The sequence below is a fragment of the Buteo buteo genome, chromosome 3 (genome assembly GCF_964188355.1).
Source record: "Buteo buteo chromosome 3, bButBut1.hap1.1, whole genome shotgun sequence".
NCBI classification, from domain to species: Eukaryota; Metazoa; Chordata; class Aves; order Accipitriformes; family Accipitridae; genus Buteo; species Buteo buteo.
The window spans coordinates 235,425-255,524 of record NC_134173.1 but is presented as its reverse complement, the minus strand read 5'-3'; the positions used below and the strand labels follow the sequence as shown (position 1 = coordinate 255,524).

General features: G+C 38.0%; 1 protein-coding gene across 1 annotated transcript in view; it reads right to left on the bottom strand.

Annotated features, from left to right (window-relative positions):
* ABCA13 (ATP binding cassette subfamily A member 13) overlaps positions 1 to 20,100 on the bottom strand; it is a 158,050-nt gene that overhangs the window by 52,191 nt on the left and 85,759 nt on the right. Inside the window, 10 exon segments of the mRNA XM_075024263.1 lie at positions 529 to 544; positions 1,430 to 1,522; positions 1,525 to 1,607; positions 2,201 to 2,255; positions 8,171 to 8,255; positions 12,633 to 12,746; positions 15,245 to 15,317; positions 15,958 to 15,988; positions 15,991 to 16,043; positions 16,971 to 17,217. Of these exon segments, the coding sequence (XP_074880364.1) occupies positions 529 to 544; positions 1,430 to 1,522; positions 1,525 to 1,607; positions 2,201 to 2,255; positions 8,171 to 8,255; positions 12,633 to 12,746; positions 15,245 to 15,317; positions 15,958 to 15,988; positions 15,991 to 16,043; positions 16,971 to 17,217 (850 nt within the window).

Here is a 20,100-nt window from a genome sequence, read left to right as displayed (position 1 = left end):
TTTCCCGGCCTGGGTCCTTTCCGCGGGCCGGCCTTCAGTCACAGACTGCCTCAGCGCGGGCTTTACCACAGAGTCACGGCCATCTTGGGAGGCATTCGCTCCCCTCCGTGGGCTGGGGGGGGCACAGCCTGCCGTCTCACCACAGGCTACAGGAGCATCCTCTCCTCCGGCGCACCTCCTCCCCCTCCTCCTTCACTGATCTCGGTATCCGCAGAGAGGTTCCTCTCACATTCCAATCCCCCGACTCACTGCAGGTTTCCCTTCTGAAATCTGCTCTCCCAGAGGCGCTACCGCCGTCGCTGATTGGCTCAGCCTGGGCCAGAGGCGGGGCTGACTTGGAGCCGGGGAAGCTTCTAGAAGCTTCTCACAGGAGCCACCCTGCGGCCCCCTCCCCCACTACAAAAAAAAAACCCCGCGCCATAGAAACCCATAACACCTTTGAAAAAGATATTTGAAGATAATTTGTGGAATTCATGCTTAAATGGAATCCAGCAAGCTCCATTACACAGCCATTGAAAACTCAGTGACTGGGGTATAACAGTGACTTCAGAAAGTTAATTCTATTTCACCGCCTTTGCTTATTGGCCTGAACAGAAATCACCTTCTCCAACTTGAAGAAGGTAAGCAAAAATTCCTATTTAATTTAACTATGTTGACCTAAATCTGACCTGCCAAAATCAGGTCTCAGTGGCATTCCTGCCTTTACATTTAATTAAAAGGGTAAGATTTAGGGAAAAATAATAACTTCTGTGGTATTTTCAAAAGAAGGAAAGATTTTCAGATTTGTTAATGAACTGCATGCAGACAATACTATTTGTAATGCTAACAATGGTAGAAATTACTTTGTGTGAGAAAAATAAACGTTCAGGACAGAAATTTCACCCATTTCTGATCTAGGTCATTCTGTGTATGTGAATTAGTAATATTTTCTACTGTCTATCTTGCCAGAAATGAAAGGTACCAGTTATGAGTATCTCTCATATTACCCACCAACAGACAAATAATTATGCCTTTAAAGTAGCTGATTAGTATCTTCAGGCTTCTCCAATAATCTGAAAGATTTTGCCAGTAGCAACTTAAAGCACTGAAACTCCTGCTATGAACTGTTGTGTAGAAGATTCTCTCTGTCTAGATTGACTAGCCAGCTTCCTTTTACTTGTAAAATAGTTTACATACCTAAAGCTAGCATATGCTTTACCTTACAATTCAACTTTGGAGAGCTTAGAACATAATCCCTGCCTTAAACAATTTTATCTGACAGTATTAAAGTAGGAATGGTGTCCCAATGCTTGTTAACATGACAGCCAAGAGCTGTTGCTCTGCACAATTCAAATCTTATTCATGTGTCTTGTGACTGTATCTCCTTTTGCTTATTTATGACAAGCAAGTTAAAAATGTATGCCTGAATGCATGCTGCCCCACATGATACATACCATATCACAGCAGAAGTTAGCAAGCCAGTAAGTTTTGTAACCCAGGCCTGTGATGTGCTGCAAGCGTTCTGTGCCAGATACTCTTTCAGTATGGCACCTCCAGTGGATGCAGTAAAGATAGAGAAACTCAGCATGATACACAGTGCTACCCCACACTGACAAACATTCTCCATTCTAGGGTACAAAGCAAAATGACATAATGAAAACATAATGGGGAAAAAAACCCTCACCAAACCCAACCATTTTCAAAGCCAACTTCTTACCAAAACAACACTAGACATTAGGACCTTAATACTGTTTGCAAACACCATGTTTGTACCCTGTCAGCATCTAATTAGAGAACAGGAGTATAATGTAAGTTACAAAACTATACACAAGTTACAGAACACAATGTGTGTTTAAAGTCTGAATAGTAAAGTGAAGCTTTTGCAAATATTTCATCCCTACATAAGATTAAAATTTAAAAACTTGACAATCATGTGAAGCAGTTGACCTGTTTGAAAAAGTCATGACCTGTTCACAAACACTCTGTAGAGTGCAGTCAGCATAAATTCAGTATTTTTCTCTACGAAATAATGCAACTATATCTGCTATAAACAGTAGACTTGACATATAAACACCAGACCAGAGAAAATGCTTCGCTCTGTGGAATTGAACTGCATCCATCAAGTCACAACATTTATTGCATGCAACATATATGCTCATTGAATTAATAGTTTCAATTGCCTGCTCATCGCAACTGTTGTATATTTTAAGAGTTTGCTCACATTTTGTCCTCATCCAGCAAGGCCCGTCCATATGCTTGGCTGTAGAGTGTGACCCCTGTGAAAAGAAGAATAAATTATGAAATGGTAAGTGCTACATCAGGACTTCAAGTTCTCCAGTACACTGTTGACCCGTTATTACACAAGATAAATGAAAAGGCTAAATACTTAATAAGCAACAGAAAGAGGTCAACCACCAAGCTGCCAAACCAAATACTGTCTCCTGTTGAGTGATTTCCAGAGTCTGGATCCACCAAAATCTAGTGAGAAACATAAGTAATAGCTGCTTTTCTGCATTCTGAACTGCAGAAATGGGTTCAACAGTGTTGTATATTGCTGCAGGATCTACATCACAGAAGAGATTGAATACAAAACCTAAAGTAGAATTTGTTCATATACCTAATCTTCTGGAGTAGGGCAAGTTGTTATTGAAATTTATTTACTTGGTATTTTATCATTGCTAAAAACATTTTTAGATTGCTGATGTTTTGCAGAGAAAAACTGTTCAGCTAAATTCACAGAAAAAAGGCACACCTCAGACAGAAACTGTAGAGCTTTAAATTAAAAAGATACCCAGTTTGGGAGACCAAGAAAAATCCTGAGTAGGCAATGCATTCTTAGGCTTATTTTGGTTCTTGGTGCAACCCGCCTGTAACAATCTAGCAAACGGAACTTCAGAATTGGAAGGTAGTTTATCAACAAAACCTGTGGCTTTTTGCTTTTTTTCTTTTCAAGGAAAAGAATAAAAATGCAACGGGGGGGAGTGCAAAACTTTGCCAGTCCAAAAGTTGCTGTCCAGCTGGTCTAGATGCTGTTCCTGACTTATTTCTGCATGTGTACCCGACAGGTGTGCCAGCTGTAATGTAATACCAGTGAGATCAAACCAGCACTATCTGATTAGAGTATCTAAATAAATCCATGCTGGTCCCAACTTAAAAAAAAAACAAAAAAAACCCAAAAAACAACAACCAAAACCCATCCTAACAGCAGTTATAATCTTCCCAGTATCTTTGGCAAAGAAATAAATTTTTGGTAGCCTTAGATGGGCTTTGCAGGATGCCACACTTCATCGTATTTTGTTAGGGTCCAGCTGTATAAAGATGAAAATTGTCTTTGTTCCAGTGCAGTCTGACAGAGTATATCTATACATTTATTTTTGCCCCTTTAATTTTTCATTCTTCATCTTCAAGCAAAACTATAGTGTTTGTATAAAATGAGACATTACTATTTACTGAAAATTACGACTTATATTTCATGGAGAATTTCACAGGCAGCGCCCTCATTAATGATATATATTTTACTCTCTCCCCCGCTAACCAGACATAGTTAAGAAGGTTCCTACTAAATGCCATTTCACAGTTTCCTTTGAAAAGAGGTTTAACATTACAATTTGCAAAGCAATCAGGAAACTATACAGTCACTTTCCACCAAAACTCAGCTGAAAATGTGTCTCTTGATCCCTTCAGCTCTTTTGAAGAACTGAATCTGAAATAAATGAGGATGCTATGTGAATGCTTACAATGAGCCCTAGCATGAAAGGTTTTTTAAAAAAATCAATGACTTCAATAGAAGTCTTGAGATGGAACAGCTGCATTGCACAAGGCCTTTCTATAATGATACATTTCTGTTCTTTGAGTAACCACGTAAGAAATTTTTTTGACCACTGTACTTCATAGACATCATTATAGATGACTACCACTCTTCTTTTCTTCATATAGCCTTATCCTAAGAAGTAGGTAATAGTCCTTCCCCTGTATTCCAGCATGATAAACACATTCTCAACTGTATACAATTAGGCGTGAAAAATAACAGTTTTACTTGATCAGAATTTCTGTCTTAAGCTTAAGCAAAAAATGTTGCCTTTTAGTTTTTTATTCCTCTTACTTCATTATTCCATTTTTTATTTGCTCACAATTAGATTATCTAATGATAGGAATGCAGCATTTCAGAAAGATTTAAAAACATAACAAACATTGTTCACATAATCTTGAAGACCAGCCAGAGCTGAAGAGTTTTGACGAAGACCCAGTACATCTTACCTTCTCTGTTGAATTAGTCTTTCTCACTTTTTTAAAAATTGTTTAACATGTTCATTTTCATTTTCTGTCACTGAATTTATAACTCACTAGAAAACAAAATATTTGGCTTCCTTTCCAGTGAGACAGATGAGTTAAGATTTTTTCTGCAATAGAAACACAGACTTACATGATTATGAAGCTAGAGGTGGCTATCTACATGGTAAAGAAGATGAGCTATTTTCATACAGGAAGTATTCCTGAACTGCTATTCCAAGATAGACATCTGATCCATTAACTGCGATAAACTGACATAAATCAGTCTGGCTAACTTCTGTTGCTTTATTAAATGCACCTCCAGCTGGCACACCCATTTTCTTCAACAACCATACGACTCTTTACATGAAAATTACAAGATGCAAGTTGTAACTTTCCAAGCATCCTCACAGAGAAGCTTACTGATAATCCCATATGGGAGGGAAAAAGAGAAATCTCTCCACTTGCAAAGAAAGGATTTGAAGATCAGATTACACAGTAATAAAAAGGAAGAATTTTTGATCACCGAATAACTATCATTCCCTGTCCTGCACGCTCAGGACGATGAGTCAGTAACTTGGACTGACACAAGAAAAACAATCATCACTGTTTTTCTGTTTTTTAAACAGACACAAATCCCTTGGGATATAAATCAGTGCAAGGTAGCATATGTCCTCTGTATTCTTGGGTACAACTTCTTCCTTCAAACTCTCATAAAAAATCCTAAGTCTATATTCCCTGTTTCCGTTTGACTGAAGACAAGACACTAGACAGAAGTATTTACCCTACTTCTCAGCTGCTTATCACTAAAACCTATCACAAACTGGGACCAGTACTACTGATCTCCTATGAAAGTTACTAGGTCTGTCCCTGTGAGCAAAGCAGGTAGAACTAGGCACACCATTTTTAATGATTCTTCCCTCCTCCAGAGAACTTTGGAGAAATCCAGTGGGGTTCATGCTCAAGAAATACCTACAGGATATAACCAGTAAGTGAAAGGGTTCCTCAGTATTTATATGAGCATTTAAATAAGCTGTTGACCTCTTTCAAGGTTGTTTCAATATCATAGTAGTTGCTACTCTGTTTACATTCATGGTTACATTCTACCCTATTGAAATAAGTCTACTGCAGTAAGGCAAGATTTATTTTTTGTGAAGGAAGGAAAGACTGTGTCCTCACACTCTCTTTTCAAAGGTCAAATTATTTTTATGTCACTTAAAAGTAATACAGAAGCACTGGTTCTGTTGGTAGGAAAAGTTCTCCTCGGAAAAAAACTACAGCACTAATGTAAGTCAGAATTGCAAAGCTGCATTTCTGCAACATCCTAACAAGCTTCCTTGCAGCAATTTCCAATAATATTCTAGCACTGACTTTGCATATAAACAGAGTTTGCATGAGGAAAAAAAATCAGAAAGAATAGATTTCAGTGTTGAAACACAGTATGTAGTCTTCTGACTTCTAATTTACAGGACTGCATATAACCATTTTAATAAAAAAAGCATATAAATAGTTCTCCGTCAGAGCAGTATCCTTAAATCAGAGATAGAAGTGTCCTTTGTAGCACTGGAAAACTGTTGAGTTTTTTAAAAAATAAAGTGTACATATGTATTTGTCTCTACACATATATACACACATATACACACACATATATGTGCATGTATACACATGCAGATACATATATGTGTACACACACATATACATACAGATAGACAGGTAGATAACTTGACTTCTCTTTTTAGGATTTCTGACAGGTCCCTCTGCGTTATGTCTCAAGAGCATGATCAACCCATCTTTATTGCACCTCTCCAATAGATATAGTCATAAATAAACTGCTTTCTAGTTCATAAACTCTGCTTCTGCAGAGACATAGCCAACATATTTTGCCAGGATATTCTATAATGAGCCCATATTTGTATAGATGACAGTCCAAGACTTCAAATATTTATTAAGCACTGTTTTGCTCATTGTGTTTCTATGCCATGGAACAACAAAAATATAAAATTTCCACAATCCTTGGGACAATTATAATTTTCTTCAACTGTAATCTGGAAGGTAAGTCCCCAGGTTTTTTGTTGGGGTTTTTTGTTGTTGGTGGTGGTTGTTTTGGGGGTTTTTGTGGTTTTTTTTCTGGTGGGTTTTTTGTTTGTCTTTTTTTGGTTTGGGTTGGAAGGGACCTTAGAGACCATCTAGTTCCAACCCCCCTGCCATGGGCAGGGACACCTTCCACTAGACCTGGTTGCTCAAAGCCCCATCCAACCTGGCCTGCAACACAGCCAGGGATGGGCCATCCACAACCTCTCTGGGAAACCTGTGCCAGTGCCTCACCATCCTCACAGTGAAGAACTTCTTCCTGACATCCAATCTAAATCTACCCTCTTTCAGTTTAAGCCATTACCCCTTGTCCTATCACGACATGCCCTTGTAAAAAGTCCCTCTCCAGCTCTCCTGTAGGCCCCTTTAGGTACTGGAAGGCCACTGTAAGGTCTCCCTGGAGCCTTCTCTTCTCCAGGCTGAAGAACCCCAACTCTCTCAGCCTGTCGTCACAGGAGAGGTGCTCCAGCCCTCTGATCATCTTCATGGCCCTCTTCTGGACTCGCAACAGGTCCATGTCCTTCTTATGTTGGGAGCCCCAGAGCTGAATGCAGTACTCGGTGGCAGTACTCTATGACAGATACAAAAGTAAGGTTACTTAAATCTTCAAGTTCCAGAATGGGATATCTAATGCTACAGAAAACAAGGTAGCATCAGTACTATTCATTAAGTGCAGGGAAACTTCATTAAAAATTGATTTCTATTAAAAATTCTCATTAAAATACCTGATTTAATTTAATTCAAACTTTCTGCAGAAATACATTAGCTTTGATTTGTTCTCATAATTCATTTAGAAAAATAAAACCCCAGCCATCTTGAAAGCAAGCAATTACTCTTTTTCCATTGACATTCTGGAAACTTTTCTTAATGAATTTCTATTTTCAGTGACTCAGGCTTCCTTCCCCCTTTTCACTGATTTTCATTTTCTTTCTTCCTTCTTTATTATAAACACACTGAAAATCATTTCAATACCATTACAGACAACCATCCTACTTTTCAAGAACTCTTAAAAATTGGTCATAAGCTATTTTTAATTTTTTCTAAACGAAACTAATTCCTCTTTAACAGAACCTTAAGAGTGAAAGGAACTGGAATGAACAGAAGTTAGCCTGAACTATCAAGCCCAGATTTCAAACTAATTTCAATATCCCAAAAAGTTCACCTGTGTTAACAGCTGATTCTTTGGCTGCAGTCATTTTTTAAAAACTCAGTTTGTAAAATTTCTATTTTAACTAGTTCTTATACAGTTCAGTTATATCTTAATCAGAGAATTCAGATGTCAAATATGCTACTCTCTCTTTTGTTATGTACAAATAGTAAGATACACCAGCCTCTCCTGTTCCTTGAGTAACAGGATGCTATGGAACATCATGTTGCAGCATGAATTTACAGGATACTCTGAGTTTACCCTGGATATTTACGTAAGGAGATAAAGTGACAAGTCATAAATTCACACTCTGTTGTGCATTAATCATCCCACTTAAGCAAGCGCTAGCAGTGGTTTCACAGGGAGTAACATCCCAAGTGTAGCGAACCAATTTACAATTATTCCACATGAATGTCCTCTGTAAGAAACTCATATGGCATAGTGAGCTGTAAATTCAAATTTTACCTTAATGTATAATACATTCTTCACACAAACAAACCTTCTGTTTAATTAAAAGTTCCACTTCCAAATCCTCCCAAACAATGTGTGACTGTGCAATCCTACTTTATCCTATGAAAAATTTTTATACTTAAAATCTATTTACTATCTATCTTGCTATCTATGAGTCTATTTAAAAACTACTTTTCAAAAGATGTGTAAAAAGACTTAAAGAAGGACTATTACCATACTGTCTTCAATCCATATTAGGTGGCAAATTCAGCCACAGAATTAAGTTACTGAGTTCATTTAAGTGGGACGGCAGCTTGTACTACACCTGGAAGAGAGATTGGAAATTGTGAATCAAAAATGAGTTGAATCTGCACACTGATCTTAAAGCTCCCATACCTTGAAGAATTGCATAAAGATATCTAATTCTCCTGTTATGACACCTATTTCTACAGGAAGGTGAACTAGGCAGAACAAAATCAGTTAATTTGTACAGGTCTTTCAACAGCATGCATCAGTTTGTTTTCTACTGTTGGAGCTGTACACCTATGTTAATTATTAAATTGAGATTCTCTGATTAAATGGAACACTGTGTCCCCTCCTTTACACACATTTGGTCAAACAAATAGAGGAAAAACAATGCAAAAATAACATTTTCCAATTTAATTGAAAACACAAAAAGATGAGTAAAACCAGTGTTACAAGTGGAGAACATTACTGAAATTCCAAAAAGACTTATCTAAATAATACCTGTAAGTGATACACAGCATAAAATGTCTAGGAACAGAATATCCTAGAAAGTGTGGAAAGAAAGAATTAAGGAGGCACTATTTAAAAGGTGAGTATGAAACTATTCCATGAAGGACAAAGTTGTGTTTTCACCTTCACCGAGCAATTATCTGTGGTTTGTTAACCCTGGAGGAAATTAATACGGGCAAACTTTAAGGCAGACAAGGCAAGACAGTCTCTCTGAGGAGCACAGGGAAGCAATTCTGCTGTAACATATACTTTATCCTCAAATCATGCAGAATCACCCCAGCTTTATAAATATGCTCAAAATTCACACTTCCATGTACTAGAATCATTGCTGAGAGTCTGATATGTCCCAAAACCAAGTATACTAAGGTTTAAGTTTTGCTTTGCCTTTGGAAATTGATTCTATTTCTGTGCCTCACTACTGTTAATCATAGTGCCTTTGAACCCACATTATCCATACTGAAAACTCAGTCAAATTATTATATATGTTCGTTTTCGAGTTTCAATGACAGGCTTAAAATCATCTTTGATTACTATCCATTCCTCACTCCACAGCAACCTTTCATGTCCCCTTTTTGTTTATACAGTTGGAAAACTCTTAACCTTTCCCTGTTTGCTATCAGCTGTTTGCTAATCTGCATTTTGTACATCTGGGGTTGATGCTAGGCAGTTCTCACTTTATGTATGGATTCTGAATCATACTGCAAAGTGCATAGTTTTTAATATAGGTCTTTCTTGCCTTAACACGCTTATTCTAGGATTTCAGTTTTCTCAGATCCTTTCTAAAATTACCATCTATACAGTTACATCTTGGAAACTTCCCTAAAGATTCTTTTCTCATCATTCTGATGCTGTTCTCATCTAGTACTCTTCCATACATATGTGCCTCTTCTTGATACTGGTGTAAACTTCCAGATATTTTTTATTTATTTACTTGCAGATAACTCTGGGTTTTTCTTTCATGTAGTATCCAGTTACAGTCCTTACTTGGACACTAGTTCCAGACTTTGACTGATTTTTTCCTGCTGCATTCTTCTCTACATTTCCCAGTGCAGGTTGTCTAATCTTCGGTTCTATTTCCCTCTCTTAATGATTATTTTCTTCTCATTTATTTTTCTGACTACCTACTTGTTTGGATCTCCACATTGTACTCTGTTGTGAGGTAAGGTTTACAACACTCTAACTGTCCATTCAATTTCCTCCCATCTATCCTATATGATGCTTTCAGATACCACTCTGAGCTCCACTGTCATTTCTCCTATGCCTCTTACTCTTGAATCTTCTTTGCCATAAGCTCTGTTAGTCATTATTTTAAAAATTAGCAGCTTTGGTCTACCACTGCTCTTGCTTGCGTTAGCTTTCATATTTTCTACTCTTCTTTATGGGGTCTTCACAACTGCTTGAAATCTCAACAGCATCTTATGTCCCCACGTTTAAAGAAAAGAAAAAAGAACAAATCCCAATCTCTTTTCCCCTTTGCAAACTCGTGCAACTCCTCTGTTCTGCTCCAGTTCAATTCCCACAAATTACTACAGAAACTAGATCTCCCATTCTTCCATCAACAAAAGAGAGTTCTTTCAAGAAATTAAGTTAAATAGAACCTAAGTGTCCTGAGGAAAACTGCAGATCTTTGCACTGCTGGGTCTCCTGTGCAAATAGCAACCAGAGTGAAGAAACATGAACAAGTGATCATGGGTAGCCAGCCTTTCTCACACCCCCCCCCCCACATATTTCTTATTCCATCTTTTTTTAAAAAAGATTTGTGCTGAATAGAAAGTTGCACATACATAATGAAACTCCACTGCAATTGTGTTCATTGTATTGGAAAAAAAAAAAGGCAATTAAGAAAACAAGAAAGCAAAATTCTGATGACATCCTCAGAAGGTCTGAAGTGTTCACAGAACACCTTAGAAATACAATAATGTGACCAATGTTCAAATGAAAATACAAAACCCACAACAGAACATTGTGTATAACAACACATTTCAATATCCCACACATTAATTAGAATTCTTCTTTCAGGCTACATTATGTAACTGAATGAAACCTCCAGGAAATAACCAAATTGAAGCTGGATATTTAATTGCTTATAATCTGGCAAAAGAGGCATTTGAGGTTGTTCATCAGAAGATACATTTAAGCTCTTTTTTCTAAAGTCTTGTGGCTTATTCTAAATTGATTGCCAAGGTAAAATATAAAAAAGGAAAAATATTAGTTCCAGCTGAAATATCTCTCATATTTATTGTGTGCCACACAGGTAATTATTTACAGAGGGCAGGTAAGAGATCAGCAATGGAAAAATATATAGATTAAGTTTATTTTTATTTTCATTATTTTCTCTTCTATTCATGGTTGATAAAATTCCTTCCCACGGAAAAACATGGCCCCTCACCACACTAGGTATCCGTTCTGTAAAGATGTGTTTTCCATTATTCCATACCATTTTTACTTGCCATTAATATTCCAGAATAATGCTAGACTGACATTTTGACTAACCTATGGACTATCAAGAAAAAAGGATGAGGAGGGGCAGAGAAATCCCTAAGCATTTCTGGACCAGATTCGTGATGGGGAGGCAGAGAGAAGGGGATTAGACTGGAGAGATGTAACTTCTTCTGGACAGTTATACTATTACTGTAAAGCCTCAAATCCCAACCTTTGAGATTGGAAAAACACGCACTTCAGAATGCCACATAAACAGTACAAATTGCCTTTCAGGACTACTTAAAATTACCACATGTTCTTGCTAGATTTAATTATGTTATAAACAACAGCAATTATGAAATTGTTATGGAAAAAATTTTGCCCACATTATCAAAGGAAACCAAAGAATATACAGTCAGGAAAACACAAAAATTTTGAGGAGGTGGTGTGCTTTTGCCACGTAGCAGTGATCGTCAATAAATGTCAATAATCAATGGTTTTAATCAGCCACCTTTGTCACATGGTATTCTCTCTTGTGCATGCACACATACACATTCTCAGTGTGCGTGCGTATACCATGTATGTGGTATATACAGCATGGTATGATTAAGTAAAGTGAAATAGGTTTTGAATAGGTATTTTTAATCTGAACTGGAAAAAATGTTGGTTTTTTGAGTGGAGGAGAATAACATATAAAGATTCAGAAATTTTCTAAAATGAAATGAATCGTATAGTAAGTCTCTTCAAATGCAAATTTCTCATTTTCTTTCATACAAGGCTATGTAAATGGTACATTCACTGTCTCATGAACAAGCCTGAAAGGTCAAAGTAAAAGTCTCATCATTAATTACTGAAAGGTTAATCCAATAATTTGACATTGCATCCGCTGAAAGCCACTTCCAGGAGGTGTTTTAGATAACACACTGCCCTTTATAAATCTACTCCACTATTTTCTTTGGGTCTGAAATATGAAGCTTACTTACTAACAGTATAACTATAATTTATGCCTGTGCTGATGGCAGGTGGAGCTCTATGCCAAAGACATTTAAAAAAAGGGACCCTGATAACAACCACAATGCAGGCATGTCAAAATAAGAGTCTAAAATGATTGAAGATACATAGGACAAAAGCAGCAATTAGAAAAACACATCTTACTGCAATCCTCTAGGACTTCAAGTTCCTAATGAAGGATTGATGGAACTGGAGTTCAAAGCTGTAAGAAGCATATGCATATACATTTTCTTTCTCTGAGATGCTGAAATAACTCACTGTGTGGCAAGAAGAGCCAGGGTATGCCTGGAGGCAATTATACAACTGCTGGAGGAAACTCTGAGAAGTAACCATGGAGGGTGTTCCATGTTACCTTAGCCTGACTCTACGCCTTGATAACAACCAACAGATAAAGGCAACTACCCCTTATATTCTCAGTGATGTAGGTCTGTGCTTTGGATCAGGAAGGACTGTGGGTTTTTTATAAACAAAGGGTAAACAAAAGTTAGATATTTTAAGGTTCCCTTGCTTTGTTGGAAAACGTCACTAAATATTCTTCCTCAAGGAACCCTGAAAAATTATACAAAATAAGTCCTTTCATATTCTTCACTTAGGGAGCAGAGGTATTGAAACTTGGACACATCTGAAAACCAGTATACATATATCCTGGTTTTGGCTCATTTAGAGTTAATTGTCTTCCTCGTAGCTGGAACAGCATTATGTTTTGAGTTTGGTATAAGAGGAGTGTTGATAACACACTGATGTGTTCAGTTGTTGCTAAGTAGTGTTTATACCAAGTCAAGGATTCTTCAGCTTCTCATGCCCAGCCAGCAAGAAGGCTGGAGGGGCACAAGGAGTTGGGAGGGGACACAGCCAGGGCATCTGACCCAAACTGGTGAATGGGGTATTCCATACCATGTGACATCATGTCTAGTTATATATATGCGTGGTGCTTAGTTGCTGGCTGAGGTTAAACCAACAACATAAAATAAGTAAAGCACTCTTAAAAATCAGTGGCACTACATTTAGCCATATTTTTTTATTTTTTACGTAGATTTTACAGCACTGCTTTTCAACTGGATTTGCCTTTCTCAGTTTTGATAACTTCAATAAATTATGTACGGTTTTATGTTGATAAGGCATGTCAAATAATTGTCACCTACATATTAGAACCACCTGTGATTTCTCTTGCAACCCTGTCAGTCAGTTTTGTTTTGAAAACATCAAAACTTGTATATAAATTTAGAAAGGTTTACAACAATGAAAAAGGCAAGACTGCTATTAACTTGTTGTGCCTGAGAAGAAACACAAAAAAGGCACCAGATGAGCATAAGATGAAAACAAAATTCTAATTAATGCAATATGCTTCTAAAAATTTCATTGACTGCAGAGAATAATAAAGGAAAATGTTTTGTAATGATTCAGTGGGATATTCTCACAACCAAGTAAAAGGAGACAGATAGTATGATCAGATATCTCAGAAGCCTTATAAAGTACATTATGTATATCAACTGAAAAATTTTAATGCTTATTTGACATCACAACCCTACAAAAATTAAAATTCACTCTCAGAGATTATGATTTTCCATAGCTCACAGATACAGGTTCTGCCTCCACTGCCAAGTGACTTCTCTCATTTGAGTTTTCATGGTTAATTGGGCCTCTCCCTGTGTGAGTTCCCGTTCCCATTTTATTTAAGCTTCTCATATTTCAAGTATACACCTCACTACTATTAGAGGCAAATTTATTCCCAGCACAGTAAAAAATTAGTTTCTTCCTTCCACTTTTCCCAAAACTGCATTGCTATATTTCAGATGCAACTCTTACTCTAAATATTTCTGTCTTTACGAAGGAGCGAACTTATTTGATGGAATGGTCCCATCCAGGGAAATATACTTATCACTTCAGACACAGTTTCACATTTTTGTTTATTACCCAACCTCAGAGCAAGTCAGCAGGAAAACTCACTAGTCAAGAAGGTCAGAAATTCATTATCTTTTTCAAAATCCTTTCTTTCCTCAAAGGCTGTTTTATTTTCAAATACACAATCCAAATCAAAATCAAACACTGACAATTAAATCTCATTCACATGCAGATTCCATGGTAGCTTCTATCAGCTAGGATCACCAGCCCTGCCCTTTTGAAAGTAGGTAGTCTTCCAGATACTATGGAAATGTAATGTTTTAACCTTGTTTTATGTTAGTTTTTTTTGTAAGCGAAGTCTTAAGTGACCAGCAGGTCGAGGGAGGTGATTCTGCCCCTCTACTCTGCTCTCGTGAGACCCCACCTGGAGTGCTGCGTTCAGCTCTGGGGCTCCCAACATAAGAAGGACGTGGACCTGTTGCGAGTCCAGAGAAGGGCCATGAAGATGGTCAGAGGGCTGGAGCACCTCTCCTGTGACGACAGGCTGAGAGAGTTGGGGTTCTTCAGCCTGGAGAAGAGAAGGCTCCGGGGAGACCTTACAGCAGCCTTCCAGTACCTAAAGGGGCCTACAGGAGAGCTGGAGAGGGACTTTTTACAAGGGCATGTCGCAATAGGACAAGGGGTAATGGCTTTAAACTGAAAGAGGGTAGATTCAGACTGGATGTCAGGAAGAAGTTCTTCACTGTGAGGATGGTGAGGCGCTGGAACAGGTTTCCCAGAGAGGTTGTGGATGCCCCATCCCTGGCTGTGTTGCAGGCCAGGTTGGATGGGGCTTTGAGCAACCGGGTCTAGTGGAAGGTGTCCCTGCCCATGGCAGGGGAGTGGAACTGGGTGGTCTCTAAGGTCCCTTCCAACCCAAACCGTTCTATGATTCCATAACACATTTAAAGCAAAGATGCATCTACTGAGAATAGTTCAGCCATCTCTGATTCCTGTTATTTCAGATCAATCTATAGCCATTTCTAGTGCATACACACACACACACACACACATATATACAAATCAAAATTGTGCAAACCCTTTCCCTGAACACTTCAGAACATGTAGCCCAAACATTAGATGAAACAGAAGGAAATCTCCAATCATAACAAAGCCAGTGCTCTGAGGGCTTATTTCCTCATCCCTTTCTCTAGCCATTTAAAAAGAAGAGTCAAGGTATTAGATGTAATATACACACACATAATTTTTACATACATAAGTAAATATAAAATGACATACCTCTCATTCACCTGCACATCTGCATGAATCCTGGGGTGACGTAGATTCCATCTGCCAACATGAATGATTTTTTCTAATGGGAATAAATATAACAATAAGAACAACCATTAAATGAAAGGAATATATTACTTAACAGTAATTAATTAAACTAATATATTATGTAACAGAAGAAATCCACAGGGTAATGAGCAGATCTGGCATCTTGAACACCTTCTTAGCATTTTAGCACAGTGGCAGCTGTGTCTAAAGCTATAGCAATTTTATTCATTTGTATCAAAGTAGGTTCACTAAAAATATTTATATAATAAAGCAGCAAATGAGCTGCATGAGTTGTGTTTGTAGCAATAAGATAAGAAAAGCATGCTTACCCCTCTGCATTCCTAAATTTGGAAATCTGGAATGCTTCCTAACAAATATTGTAATTACTATCTAACCATCATTCATATGGACACAAGACTCGATCAAAATCCTCCTGAAATTCATCAGAAAGCTGTCACTGACTTCTAAGGCATTAAGATCAGACCTTTGACAATGAAGCCTATTTATCCAGCCTACCTGGATGCCAGCTCCTTCATCATAACAGTTCTGTCATTAACCATATACTGCCAAGAAAAGCTTAAGATAGTCCACATTACACAGAAGAAAGATACTGAATTTACAATATTTACAATTTACAATTAAGGAAGTAGCTACGTTTGAATATTCACAATTACCCTTGTTTTGAATGCATGCATGTGTGGTCGCAGAGAAATATCTCAGTAGAATCTGAGAAAGGTTTCCTAGGTTATCATCTTCAGTGCTGTTCAAAGTGGGCCACGGGGTGGGGGGGGAGCAGAAAAAGAAACACAGACATGTTAATATGTCTAGTTCTGTAAACTTTCAGGCTCAAGATCCTACATGTTTACCAAGAAACTAAAGAACTATAAAATCCATGCATAGGAAACATACCAAAACAGCAAAATGATCTCATTTTAAAAACTACATATGAACATGTAGAGAATTCAATACAATTATGGCTAAACAAATCTCAACATCTCCCCATGGCCATCTTTGTCTTTGTAAACATGCATTCCTAGCAGTTATCATGGTTTAAGTGTTTTTATGTTTCGTTTATAAATTCAAACAGCATCATGTTATGTTTATGAAGATATCTAGATATTTGTCCAGTAGAGAAAGTGATCTGTATGATATGCACTCGATACAGAGTAGTTCAGAGCTGAGCTATAGATACTGTGCATTAAAAATAAATACATAGATAGATAAATCTAGTTGCTTTCAAAGCTGAACATAGAGAAAGTAGAGGTTGAGTAAGAAGGGCACCAGCATTTGTTAATACCGCATGACACTTTCAAACCTGAGAATTATTTTGAGAAAATGGCTTCAGACCTAAGCAATTAGATAAAATGAAGCATACAAAGGCTTGTTTAAATACACTTGTGCATTTACATATAAATGGCCATGTCTGGTATTGAAACAAGTTACACAGTTCAAACTGCTCCAGAGTCTTTGCCCTTTCCTCCAGAAAATGCTTTGCACAATGCTTTTCTAATTTTATCTCTCCCTCATAATAATCTATTAAAATGAACTAAACATCCAAAAAATAAACAGCTATTATAAAAAGTAACTTCTTGTTCTTCCTAAAATACAAATAGTCTTTAAAATATGAGAACTCAAGGGTAAAGGTCCCAGAACCCTGGCTATTGATGATGATGGATAGGTCCTTTACCTAAAGAAAGATTCTGCATTATCATAAAGTCTTGGTGTCAGCTTGAGAGAAGGATAATCAGTAGCCAGCAGCTTCACACTAAACAAGGCCATTGCCCGTGCAACAAAGAGGACAGGCAGCAGCACATTTGACAGACTTCCTCTCCAGTCTCACCTAGCGTGGTAAAACCTCTTCATCAGAAGGGTAACAATCTGTGCGAGAACAAGACAGCCTCCACGCATACTTGAGGTCCCCATAAGTGAGATATCTGAGTGACAAGAAAGCAAACCTCTTGACAAACAAGGAAAATCAAATCATACCTTCATGTGCTGCATTTTCAAATATAGAACATAATAGACTTTTTAATAGAAAAAACAAACCTACATAAACCTACAGTATTCTCCTGGATGGAAGAGTATAACACTCCCCCCCAAGTATAACTAATTAACTTTTCCTATAAGGGGAAAACAGGTATTCAGCTAACACATTATCTCTGTAGCTCCCCATACACAGGTAAAGGAGTACTGAATACCTATTCACTGGTGCAACCATTCCTTGTGCATTGCCACCTTTGCTCCTGGACAAATTACTATGACAAACATGGCCTGTATTAGCACTAAGGTCTTGATCCACCTTGACTGAAATCACCAGCTTTTCCACAGGATTTCAATGGGACATCTTCACAGTATGTAACAGAACATCATAGATGCTAGAGACGTGGATTCTGATAAAAGCATTCCCTTCATTTCTCTGCTCATATGGGACTGACAAAATTTTCTAATGTGTTAGTCAATGCAGTTTTCATAGTCCCAGCTCATGAGCTGTCCCTCATGTTCCCATGGGAGTGTCCACAGTTTATGAATATCTCAACAATCAGTCATTTTCCTGATAGACTCTCCCTTAATTGTTTTGTTAGACTCTTGTGAATCACACCAATCACTTTGCCTCCATTTTAGAACCTAATGCCTTCAAGATATGTGCAGGCTATTACCAGCTTCTCTTACTTGTGGCCTTGCCAGACTGAACATACTTCAGCCTCTTTTCTTCCTTACAGCATAGCACAGTGTCTGGTAGATTTACTACCAAAGGTATTTGCACTGTAGCAAGACTGAATAGCCTGTTTATTATAGTGCTCAAAGACATACTATATTTTATGATCCATTGTGATTTGTCTCTTACTCCCTTCCCTTCTATATACCGAGACCACTCTAAGCAGCATTTTCATGTTACATTTTAACAGCTACTTGTATGTGTTGCTGAAATCCAGAATAAAACTCCTTAACAGCAATGAGAAGTTAAGAAGCAGGCACTTCTTTATTGCAGCGCTGGGCACACAGGGGATCATTCCACCTAGTGTGTGCACCCATCTGGTTTGATCATGCAGGTTAAATACACACCTGTTATACATATTCACTAGATTTCTGGGAAATGTCATACATAATCATCAACTGTCTGATAAATCATTAGCATATTTAAATGTCCTTCTACACAGGCATGGTGAAGTCTCTGGTGGTCTTCAGAAGCCCTCCGGTGGTCTTCCATAGTCTTCCTCACTTTGTCCGATGGTTGACCTCTCTTATGTGATTCTGCGCAGTACGATTTTGCCATCATGTATTAGATTTACATAAAAGTACATTCAATGTTAATTCTTGAATTTAACGTTTCTAGTGATTGGCCCTCAGTCACACCACCTTATCAATATTCTTATACTAAAACATTCATTGGTTAATCTTACTTAATTCCCCTAAACTGGAATCTTGATCCAAGCGGGGTTTCTAAGCAACAGAACTAAGGTCCATAACGATCTCTCTTAGTTTCTTAGGACAAAACACTACAAACTAACAAATCGGTCGAAGTTTCTATGGTTAACTAATTTTAGACAATACTTATTTTCTTATGACTGTATACAGCACATTTTGTATGTTCCTAAGTTTCGATGACTACATTGCGAGCTTCAAACCCCTATATTCTACAATCTTTACCTTTTGATCAAACCCAGCTTATATAAAATTTTAACTTATCAGAATATTTGTAACATATGGGAGCTTTAACCTCAAATTAATTGTCCTTCAGTTAGCACTGTTTTTTCTGGTTTACTAGAACTTTAATTCCTGAAGAGAGCACTGTGGGATGAATGGGGAGAAAAAAAATTATCAGAAAAAGAAGTTGAACTTCTGACAAAGTAGCCATTGAGCAAAACAGCTCAAATTCTGTACAACAACTGGAGTGTGAATTACAAACTTATGATTTCTTACATTAAAAATTATGTGTATTTTCCTATGAAAAGTTATAATCAAGTAGACACATTGTGGGAGATTGTGGCTTTTAGTGTTTGGGCCTACACAAGAGAAGGAGGTCAGGTGAGATGGGGCTTCATGGTGACACAGAATACTTTGTGTAGACTTCTCAAGGCTAAGACTTTTGTAAAAAGATAAACATCACATCCACCTCCAAGAAGAGCAAAAAGGAGGATCCAGGTAAATAAAGGCTGATCATCCTCAGTCCCTGGGAAGGTTGCAGATTAAATCCTCCAGAAAACAACACCCAGGATATGAAAAACAAGAAATGACTGGGAATAGACAACATGGACTTGGTAAGGTTGAACCATAGCACCTGAGAGCTCGCCATGAATACAGAACTGGTTTGGTGAATGAAGAGCAGTGGATGCTGTTTACTTTGACTTAACAAAGCCTGTGACACGGTCTCCCACAGTGTCCTTAAAGCAAATGAGGTGAGGAGGACTACAAGGACTGCTGGACAGACTGCCAGGCACCACACTGTGGGCTGTGAGCAGCAATACTGGATCCAACTGAGGAGCGGGAGCCCCGGGTCCCTCAGGGACAATGATGAAGAAAACACTAACAGTATTTGTTAACATGCACATGTGTGCACACCTGCATCTGGAGGGGATCTGCGCTTTTTGGAGGCATCTGTGTGTCAGGCACTGGCAATGAGTAGAACCTCCTGGCAGCAGGAGCAGATCTCCAGCAGCCCCCAGGGACCCCAGTGAGAAAAATCTCTGCTCAGGGAAAGGACAAGGAGCAACAGGCACCAACTGGAGCATGGGAATTTCTGACTTAATATATCAGGAAAACAAATCTCACTGTGAGTGTGACAACCAAAACTCAAGACCAGACCAGACAAGGCACCG